At 38.1% G+C, this 11,223-nt stretch overlaps 1 protein-coding gene across 1 annotated transcript in view; it reads left to right on the forward strand.

Annotated features, from left to right (window-relative positions):
• LOC101991435 (fibronectin type III domain containing protein 3C1-like) overlaps positions 1-11,223 on the forward strand; it is a 50,500-nt gene that overhangs the window by 26,178 nt on the left and 13,099 nt on the right. Inside the window, exons 10-22 of the mRNA XM_026777418.1 lie at positions 2,269-2,328; positions 2,760-2,898; positions 3,417-3,470; positions 4,626-4,747; positions 4,834-5,008; positions 5,770-5,856; positions 6,060-6,198; positions 6,802-6,873; positions 7,465-7,583; positions 7,698-7,803; positions 8,223-8,329; positions 8,536-8,649; positions 9,686-9,835. Of these exons, the coding sequence (XP_026633219.1) occupies positions 2,269-2,328; positions 2,760-2,898; positions 3,417-3,470; positions 4,626-4,747; positions 4,834-5,008; positions 5,770-5,856; positions 6,060-6,198; positions 6,802-6,873; positions 7,465-7,583; positions 7,698-7,803; positions 8,223-8,329; positions 8,536-8,649; positions 9,686-9,835 (1,444 nt within the window). The remainder of the gene's footprint in view (positions 1-2,268; positions 2,329-2,759; positions 2,899-3,416; positions 3,471-4,625; positions 4,748-4,833; positions 5,009-5,769; positions 5,857-6,059; positions 6,199-6,801; positions 6,874-7,464; positions 7,584-7,697; positions 7,804-8,222; positions 8,330-8,535; positions 8,650-9,685; positions 9,836-11,223) is intronic.

The raw sequence follows: 11,223 nt of genomic DNA on the forward strand, positions 1-11,223 counted from the left end.
TGTGGGTTTACTGCTCTCTGTTTCCCACCTCAATGTAGGAATACCATGGTCATTGCAGTTGCCCTATGCTTTATGAGGGTTTTGACTCAGGTCATCCTGCTTGCGTGGATGCTTTACATGCTGAGCCATCTCCCTAGCCCCCATTTTTTATTTCCTTATTTGTTAAATGTTCTATTCTGTCAAACCTGCTGAGTGGAAACATTCGAAGAGTTTGCCACAGTCTTTGCTGATGGTAAACTCTTCCCCTGCCCAGAGACAACGGCCCTGTTAGATGAGTTTCCATCCCTTCCTACTGTCAAGGCACTACTATGGCATTGTACATCTCTAGACATGTTAGAATGCCATGGACGAAACTATGGCCATTCTATCTTTTAATGTTATTTTGCTTTGGTTTTCGACAGGGTCCTATGTATCTAGCTCAGGCAGGTCTTAAGGTTACATAGCTGAGTATGACTTTGAACTCCTGATCATCCTGTCTCTACCTCCCAAATAGAATTGAAAGCAACCAAGCCTGGCTTACTTTCTATTTAGTCAAATGTTCATTTTTCTTGCCTCTCAGGCAAGGGCAGAGTCCGGATTATTTTTTTCCTTCCATGCTATGTTAAACCCATAGACATTAGTGTGATAGGCTTTTACTCTTTTCACTGAGATGAAAGAAATACTAAAGACTGAATGGTTTAGAGTACACAGTTCCCTGTTAAAGAGGCAGTCTTGTCTTGTTCCTGACTGTTACAGTATATGGAGCTGTTAAAGAGGCATCTTGTCTTGTTCCTGACTGTTACAGTGTATGGAGCTGAACCCTGGCCACAAGAAGGCAGTCAAGCAAGGTTTGAGATGATATTGCTGAGATTGCTTAAGAGTTCAAAGCTGCTCAAAGACTTTTTCGCATCTTCATTTGACCCTGCTAGGAATAATTGACAGAAATATTAAGGGGGACACTAATAAACCAGGCCTCATTTTCTAGAAGCAATGGCTATATTGTTTTCCAATTCAGGATCTAACTTGCACATTAGATTAGAAAATTCTTGGAAGTATGATATGATCAAGTATATGCTTAGGATCATCTGGAGACATTTAGATGAAGACATGAAACTGGGTGGCAGAGACCTACTATCTTAAATACTCTAGAGACTTAAACATCTTAAGTTTAAGACTGGCAAGGGTTGCAGGTCACCAAGGCAGACATGAGTAACTTAGTGAGACCTCCTGTCAAAATAGTCAAAAGAGAGCTTGGGGTATAGCTCAGCACATGGCTAGTCTAGCTTGTAGCAGACCCTGGGTTCAATCCTCACAATAATAATAATAATCTAAATAAATAAAAAGACAGCTAGTATCCACTTATGTGCGTCACTGCTTTCAAAGAAATAGAACTTAGCATTCAACGGTGGGAGGAAAAAGAGGGGGTAGAGGAGGAGACACAGGAAGAGGAAGAGTTTGCCTGTTTGTTGACATCTCTGATCATCCTTAAAGGCTTTTAAGTAGCCTTTTCACAAGGTATCCATCCCTTCAATCTTTAGAGGGGTCCTTTTAGGAATTCCTTGGTGTGGTCAAATACACTTTGGTCTTTGTAAATTTCTGCTGAGGAAGACAGTTTTGGGTCTATAATCCCTCTGGTTGGATGGCCCAATAGGATCCCACTGCAAAAACATCCATCTGAAACTGAATGAATTAATGAGTGAGAGAGACATGATGTTCTTTGAAGCTTTGCAATCTACACTCATGTAAATGAGCTACTTAAAAGTAAATCTGTACAATTTTGGTTAAATATATGTGGCAGTAAAATTCAAATTGACTGCTTTAAATTACTCTTATGATTCTTGGTGTGTGGTATAAAGATTTATTGATGTAACAGACAAGACAAACTCAGTACTTCTTAGTGGCCACTTTCCAATTGACCAACAAGCACCTTGTTCAGCTCCTCCAGTCTTGGTGCAAATGTGCCAATGGGGATCCCTGCTCTATGAACTTGAACGCCTGCTGTAGAAATTTAGAGCAGCTCTGTGGTGTGTCCACCAGCTTGTGGCAACCACTCACCTCCCAGATCATATCCCTCATCAACTTGGTATGCTTGGTGAGGCGCTGCTGCTCCTCAATGCAAGCTGGAGCCTACTAGAAATATTTTGCACACATATAAAGTGGTTTTAAGTTTTCCAAACTTCAAGGAAAACTGTGGTTCTTTATCAGTTATTCAGGTATTATGAGACTAGGACTGTTTATTAGCTGTTAAATATGAGTGAGATCCCATGTAAACAAAGATTATCTTTTCAGTGGTAATCAGGGTACTGTGGCCCTACATCATCTCCAGCCCTGCACAGTCTACTTTTTAAGGTAAGAAGTCTATCCTATACAACCTGTCACCAGACTGCAAGCCAAGCAAGACTCCTTAACCTATGAGAGTTTTAGTACTTAGAATTTCTGAAGTCAGCCTGTTTATTTACCAGCAAAATGCCCTTTCCTTCCATCTTCAAACAACCCTACTTCCATACTCATGTAAGCAACCCTAGTTTAACTCATTAGGTTACCCAGGAAAAAAAAGGCCATGAAGGTAAAGAGTGGGGAACTATTGGGAATGCTAGAAGGGAGCAAAAGAGAATAATGGGAAAGGAGGAGGTATGATCTTCTATAAAAATGCCATAATGTGAGCCGTTACAATGTATAAACAATATATGCTAACAATAGAACAACAAAACATGTGTCTAGAAGCACAATCCTGCAACTCAGTACTTGAAAGCTTATGACAATTGCTGTTACTCTTTCAGAGTTACAACCATAAGAGACACAGAGCACAGAAATGTGTCTGAAGTGGTTAGTTTCACAACACGTGGCTGTGAACCAGACCCTCCACTTGCACCTAAACTAATTAGCAGAACCAAGAACAGCCTGAATCTGCAGTGGAAAGTAAGAATTTTACTGACAAAAGCATCTCAGTGTGACTTAAAACACTCTCCTGTATCCTGAATTTTAAAGATGGATTATGCATGCTTCATCTAACTTACTTCTCTAATGCTTTTCTTCACAATACTCATTCTCTTCATTCTGAGAAGTCTTGCCAAGTGAATTGAAAAATGTCAATAGAACTTAGGTAATTAATAAAAAGTGAACTGCCCCTTTTCACCACTTAAGTTTTGGTGTTAGTCATCACAGTTACCAATAAATCTGTCTCTCCAATTTCTTACGTATCAATTTTAATTTCTTTCCTTTTATGAAGTCTGAAAACAAAATATAGAATCAGTGTTTGTATTGTAGACTGTAAACAATATGTTCTCACCTTAAATCTGAATTGTCATGAAAACAAATATCCTTTTTTTGCAGTAATTTACACCAGTTTAAATGCATACACATGTATATATTATATGTAACATATATGTATTATGTAAAAATAACCCATAATAATTTTATTATTCTGATCTATTCAGGGTTCCAAAGATAATGGATCCAAAATAAGCAGCTTTCTTTTGGAATGGGATGAGGTATGCACATTTATTTTGATTTTAATTTTATTAAAATAGTTTTTCATATAATATATGCAGATTACTGTTTCCACTCCCTCAACTCCAAGTCCCCTATGCATCCCTCATGCAAATCCACAGACTTTCTTGTTCTCCTTAGAAAACAGGCATCTAATGCAAGAAAGAAGAAAATAATAAAATAAGATAAAAATTTACAAAATATCTGAATAAGAAAAAACAAACAAATAAACAGAAAAAGAGTCAAAGAAAAAGCACAAGAAACACATGTAGATATAGAGACATACATTTGTGCACATAGAAATCTCATAAAGATCAGAAAGCATAATATCTAATCAAAAGACCTGTACATATTTTTTAAATGCCCAGACAAAGCATTATGAGTCACTAAAAAATGTCCACTTTTACCATTGAATTCATTTTGTGATTGGTCAAATACTGCTGGGAATGGATCCTGTCCTTAAGTATGGTTTGGATACCCAGTGAGACTCCATGGGAAAAAAATAAATTTTTCTTTTTCAAGCCGTTTTCATCTGAAGATAAGTTCTTTTTGTAGTAATAGGAGTGGCGGGGCTGCATCCCCAGCACCCCGGCCACCTGGCTAGCTTATGCCCCGAAATAACAACACACAAACTGTATTCATTTAAACACTGCTTGGCCCATTTCTATCTAGCCTCTTCTCGGCTAACTCTCGCACCTGGACTAGCCCATTTCCAATCATGTGTATAGCACCCCAAGGTACGCTTACTGGGAAGATTCTAGCCTATGTCCATCCTGGGTCGGAGCTGAATCGTGTCTGCCCCAGAGAGCAGAGCTATCACGTGTACCTGGGAACGGGGAGCATGGCGTCTCTGAGCTCACTTCCTCTTCCTCCCAGCATTCTGTTCTATTTACTCCTCCCACCTATGTTTTAACCTATGAGGCCAAGCAGTTTCTTTATTACTTAACCAATGACCTTCCTCCATCAAGTTCTGGCTTAGGGATGAGGGCTTGTGTCCATTTTCCCCTGTCAGTGAAGGGATCCCATCAGGCTTAGACTTCATGCACAGATATCTTTAAAAATCATTCACTTGATTGTGAATGATTAACGCTATGATGAGTATGTGTTGTTAGGTACAGTATTTTAAAATATTCTAATATTTTGTGTGCATTGTTAAGGGTAAAGGTGAAGAGTTCAAAAGTTGCTACAGTGGTCCCACTAAACAGCACAAGATCTTTAAACTGACCGCTTCTACGAAGTATGCATTCAGATTAGCTGCCAAAAATCACTTCGGCTCCAGGTACATTGAATTATTTTCACTATTGAAAAATCTACAGTTCCATGAGATCCTGAAACTGGTGTTTCCACTTTAACATATCCTTTTAGTAATTACAGTGAAATAGCCGTCTTCTACACATCAGGAAACACACCTCCGGCACCGCTGCCTCCTAAATTGAAAGAAGCAGGAGTCTATAGTTTGTCACTGGAATGGTGTGCCCCAACAAACCCAAACCCAAATGACACTCTTACTTATGTCCTCGAGATGGAGGAACCAAGATCTGTAAGTGTCCTGTTTGGGGGCTATGATCTTTAGCCTCATCTCTCAATTCCTTTTTATACTCACTTCTCACTTGGAGGGGGGAACAACCTTGAGTCCCTGTGTTCTGAATGGGCTCAGTGCAGGGCAACTGTTGGGCAAGTCTGCATAGGTTGCTCAACCTCAACTAGCTCAAGGCAACAGCAGCATCTCTGCACTCTGCTCGTTCTATTCAAAGACATCTGTTAGCATTTTCAGCTCCAGCCCTGTTCTGCCCGACTCTCTGTGGTCACAGATACTTTCAGCACCTTTACACAATTCTGCCAAGCTGTCCACCTTCATCTCAGTTTTCTCGTGTGGGTGGGCAACTATTTCATTCCATTTGGAGTTTTCAAATCTGTGTCAAAGAGCTGGTCAATTTAAACAGCAGCCACAAATTACTATGTACAAGCCACAAAATGTTAAATGGAGGAGATAACATTGAGACGTGTTCTGGGTCGTAACTAATAGGCTCATATAATATCAGAGTTGGACAAGGCAACCCAATAGGAGGGAAAAACTCCCAATCAAAGACAAAAGAGTCAGAGATGCACCCATTCCCACTATTAGGAGTCCCAAGAAAGCATCAAGCTAACAGCTGTAACATATATGCAGAGGAACTGGAGCAGACCCTTTGGGGTTCAGAAAGTCTAAGGTACTTTCTCAAGGCCATTAAGGTAGATAGTAAGTTAAAGCTAGAGTGGAACCTAAGCTTCTTTCCTAAATTCCCTGTCCTCCATTTTCAGGGATTGGGTTTTAAACCTAAATACAATGGAGAAGATCTCTCATGCATTGTAAAAAATCTTCAGAGAAATACTACATACAAGTTTCGGGTATGTGCCATGATTTAAAAATTGGTGTTGTGTTTTCATATAAGACTAAACTCTTCGCTGGAAAAATGCTGGTGTTTTTCTTTGAAATGAAACTTTACTTTGTATTTATTTCTTGGAAATGCTCACCCAGTTGCACATTACACATTATCAAAGCAGACGTTTATTTCCAATGTCCAACAAAATAATTTCTTTTACACAAACAGATTTTTGCCTACAATCTGGAAGGAAGAAGCAACCCCAGTGGAGAAGTAAAATATTCTACTTGTCCAGCCAAGCCTGGATACCCTAAAAAACCATATGTAGTGGGAGCAATCCATGCACGCCAAGTAAAAATTGGCTGGGGTAAATAATTCTTCTATGTCTGAAGTTTGTTCTCTCCATAATTACCATTGAGAGGAAATCTTTCTGCAATTGCTCTAAGCTTAATAAAATAGTCCCATTTGCATGTGAAATACTCTGCAATATAAATGAATTTTATAAACCCTATCATTTTTTGATAATTTGCTATTGAATTTCCTATAGCTAGCATAACTGGTCACATACGAACCAACTTTTGAACTTCATATGTATCCTTAAATAACAATCTTCCAAGTAAAATTTTAGTCAAAATATGTACTATAGTAACAGGTCTGTGTCAAGGATAAAGGTCAGCTTAATCAGAAATTATGTCTAAACAGATTTTTTGCCCCTAAATTAGATGAATAAAAATTACTCCACATATTCTTATCATTTTAGTTTCTTACCAAGAACTTTGAAATACTATCTAAATACTTGATGAGTGATATCAAATGTATGTAACTTGTATTAGATTTTTAGATTGTTACTAGTCATATAACAATGTCATTTATATTTTTCTCTGTGAGAAGTTACATTTTATGCGATAAAATTTTAGTGAAAGACTTGCAAGCTTTTAGAAAATCACTTAAAATTTGTATCTCTTTTTAGACTCCCCCAAAGACAATGGTGGAATGCACATTTCAAGTTACAGTTTAGAAGTCAGTGAAAATTCAGATGGTGGTAAGTCAACACAAATTTTAAAATATTTTATTTTGAAATAATCTTATAGCCATCTAGAAGTTTTGAAAAAAAATAGTACACAGTTTCCTAGCAAAACTATGACTTAGCTTCAGCTAATAGTAGTGTCTTATATAATCATAGTGCAATTGCAAGAACCAGAAATTAATATAAATACACACCTATAAGACCAAACCACAGAATGCAATTGGAGTACTTTTGATTAGAAATCGTGACTTACTGATGCCATAAACTTTTGTTTAATTCTGCGGGAAGTAAAATAATTTATCATGAAAAATTATTGGATTACACTGGACTGTGGTGACATAAATGTTTAATCCCAACACTCAAGAGGGAGAAGCAGGCTGAGCTTTGTGAGTTGGAAACCAGCCTGATCTACAGAGTGATTTCAAAGACAGCCAGTGCTGCATGGAGAAACCCCGTCTTGAAACCTTACCCCCAAAAGATAATTGGATCAAGTTGTGTTCTAAGATGGTTGTTTCTTTATCATGCATATATTAATTGTCGTGGGGGCTTATAAACTTTAGAAGTGACCTATGAACAAATTGAGTCAAATTGCTCTACTTCCTGCAGCAAATCTTTGGAAGATAATCTACAATGGCACTCTCCAGGAATTTCTGTATGATGGCCTCCAACCAGGAACCACATATAAACTGAGAGTCTTTTGCACTTCACCTGTAGGCCAAAGCCAGGTAAGAAATCAGAAAGGGTAGAGTTCTCAAATTGAGGGTTGAAATGAACTATTATATTATTGGATGTTTTCTAAAGCTGAACTCTAATTTAGTAAAACATTTCCTATCTCTTAGCCTTCTGATATATTGACAATTCAGACACCCACTCTACCTCCTGCGTCTTGTCGCTCACTGCCCTTAAACAGTAAAACCAAGTGTAAAGACATAAACCTTCTCCTTGGTAAGTAAGGCTTCCTTACATGATTGACAACTGTGCTTAAACTTCTAGTCCTGTGACTTTTGTTTTGCATACATGTGTTACTATCATCAAGTAGAGTTTCCTTTTAGTCTGAATTGAATAATTCTTAGCAAACCAATGCTTGGTAATGGAAACCTAGCTTAATTTCTAAATTAAATTACAAGGTTTATTGATACAATAAGCTTGGCATCTCTAAAGCATTTTAAAAGAGAAGTCTTAACTCACTCCACAGTATATTGTATTGTTCTAAAGAACCATCCATGAAAACCAGAGACTTGGTGTGAAGCAAAACATAAAGAATAGTGTATGTGTTTAGTATAAACAAGAGTGGGTTTGAGCACTAATACCAACATAACTAATTTGTGGAGGTGAGAACTGAGTGAATTTTACATATTTTATAGACAATCGCTCCGTTAATGGGAACTTGGAAACAGTCATGCGTGGCAAAAAAGCAAAAGGTCCCCGGAATGACAGAAAGGAGTACTCTGGTTCCAAAAAGAAATGTACAGTAAGTAAATGACTTCCTGAAGAACCCACAGTTTCTGGCTAAAAACATAAAATAGGAGAAGTTGCACTGCCCAGGTGACCCGCCTGTACTTTATTTCACTTTGAGTGAATACATGCTTGCACTGTACTTGCCATCCAGGTAAGGAGTGACAACGCCTGCAATGTCATGCATGGGTTTGTTTATTTGTATGTCTGTTTAATTTGTAGCTTGGATCTCATTCTATGAAGTGTGGAACTGTACCAGCCCGGCACCCTCCTTCTCAGTGTGGTACACCTGTGCTAACCTGCAAGGGTCCAACCTGTGTTGTTGTCAGTTGGGAGGTATTTCACTAATTCAACTTCTTATTAATTTTGCTGATACACAAACATGATAATGGGTTAGAACATTTTGTGAAAAAACCCTGAAATCTCTAATAAATCAAAGATTAGAATTAGGATCCCATAATTTCTCATGAATCATAGATTAGAATTAGGATCACATAACCCTCAGATCTTGATTTCTAGAACAAATCTAGGAATTGATACCAGTAATATCATGAAGACGACAGAACTGATATTCTGCTCTTCATATATCAACTATAAAAACAGGGATCAAAATGGACTATCAATGGATTACTAATTGAGGTTTTAAAGCTAATGCAAGAGACAGCTAAGGTAAATCATTTTATAAAAGTTTAACTTTCTGTGCTGCTGAGGACTGAAGCTGGGGCTGATTCATGCATGCTAGGCAAGCGCTCTACTTCTGAACAATATCCCCAGCCCAGAACTTGCTATTCTTTGAAGAACGTCATTGAAAAATCTTCTGGTACAATTTCTAACCTGTAACTGCAAGCTGGTACATAAGGTATATTAAAGATTTAAAAATATGCTTTTAACAACCCATGTGAATATCTTACCAAACTACTTACATTCTTAATATTAAAGATTAGCCTAATTATTTAGGCAAATAGGTTCATTTGGGTTGTTCTTTTTTCCCCAGTCTCAAGCAATGGCTTATTTTTTTAACACTGACAAAAAGGCTTAGTCTGTTAATAATGTATGACAACACTGATTTTTAACTTATGTAGGCCAATTCACCAGGTCATATGATCAGTGATTTATCATACCAACCAATGGCAATGTTAAACAATATTTTTGTTTTCATTCATATCAGTTGTGAAATCAGCATGTCCTTTTTCTTACTCTAACTTGTGCCTTTGAATGTGGTTCTAGTGTCCTGCCTGTGTTTGTTTCTATCCATCTCTATCCTGTTTCACTTGATGGATTACAAGCTTCATGTGTTATTCTGCTCCACAGTATCTAATATAGTGACCACTTAGAAAAAGGATTGAATTTCTGTGTGCATTTCGTCTTTCAGATTCCTAAATGCAATGGTGCTGAAATCACCGATTACCGACTGCAGTGGGGACAAGTTGAAGATTCCATGCATTTGATTTACACTGGCCCTTGTTTGCGGTATGAAGTCAAAGGCCTTATTCCAGCAACCACTTATTTTTGCAGAGTCCAGGTAGAGATGGCATTTCCTTCACTATTTCCTTAGCTATTGAACTGTGTTTCACATATATATAGAATACTAGCGTCGTTCCCAATGTAAAAGCCAGAGTAAAGTCAAGAAGGGAAGGATTTCTAAGAATATTGCTTATCTTTGACTACAGCACTTGGAGTTCTTTCTCGTATTATTTAAAGCCCCAAATGATGTCACATGTACTTTCCAGTCCCACTTGATCTGTCATATTTCCTTTATATGTCTGTGGTTTTCAGATCTCTCTGAACTTCTAGCAATTATCTAAAATGGTTATTAAAACACTGACTTGACCCAGGCCTGTAGAACAGGCATGTATTTCCAGAATTTTGGAGGGTGATGCAGGAGAATTGCCTCAGGTTTGAGGTAAGCGTGGGATACATAATAAGTTTAAGGCTGGACTGGAGTATACTATGGGTCCTTATCTGAAACACCTGTTCAGGCTTATACAACCAGTTTCTTTCTTTTTTTCTTTTTTTTTTCTTTTTGAGGAGAGTGTTGTTTTGCTTTTTGACTTTTTAAGACATGACAGGGATTCTCTGTGTAGCCCGGGTTGTCCTGGCATTCTCACTGGAAAACAGGCTGGCCTCGAACTCAGAAATCCCACAGACTCTGCTTCCCCAGTTCAAAGATAGTTTGACTTTGAGAAAAACTTGGGACAGGTGCTTATCAGAAGTCAATACAGTAAGGCAATGAGCTTCATTTACTGGCTAGAGTTCTTATAGCGCTAGGGCTTGGGAAAGCCTTACTGGGGATTCTAGGAATTTTCCTGAATAATCAGAATGGTCTTGTGGGTTAGATGAGATGATGTTACTGATTTAACCCTACATTACAGGAATGATATATTCAATTAAAATCTGTCTTCAGCAAACTGAAACTGTTAGCTTCATGGAAAGGGATACTATTCAGGCCAGAATGGAGCTGCCTTCAAGACAAGATGGCTGTGCTTCTGTTCTCTCAATTCAGGAACTATGCTTTGTGAGGATGTCTCTAATGATACTTCCTATTAGTGAAGGGCAACAGTCCTAGGAATAAAGGGTCTGGAGGAGGAGGACAACTTTAAGGCCTTATTGTGAGTTGACTGTGCTAGGAAAACTGAGGTGATCCTGTCAGCCCAAAACATCTGGAAAAGGTTAGCAAATCATGGAAGAAAGAGCAATCCCAGAATGATCATGATAAGCAGGAGCAACGAAAAGAGCAGCCAAAAGAAGCAATTAAGTATGTGAAAGGGTTAATCATGAGATGTAAGACCCCTGAAGAACAATGACTGTATCCTTTTTAATTTTTATTTAATTTTATAAAGATGCCTGGCACCAGGGGCTGGAGAGATGGCTCAGAGGTGAAGAGCATTGCCTGCTCTTCCAAAGGTCCTG

This window comes from Microtus ochrogaster, unplaced genomic scaffold, assembly GCF_000317375.1.
Source record: "Microtus ochrogaster isolate Prairie Vole_2 unplaced genomic scaffold, MicOch1.0 UNK65, whole genome shotgun sequence".
Lineage (NCBI taxonomy): Eukaryota > Metazoa > Chordata > Mammalia > Rodentia > Cricetidae > Microtus > Microtus ochrogaster.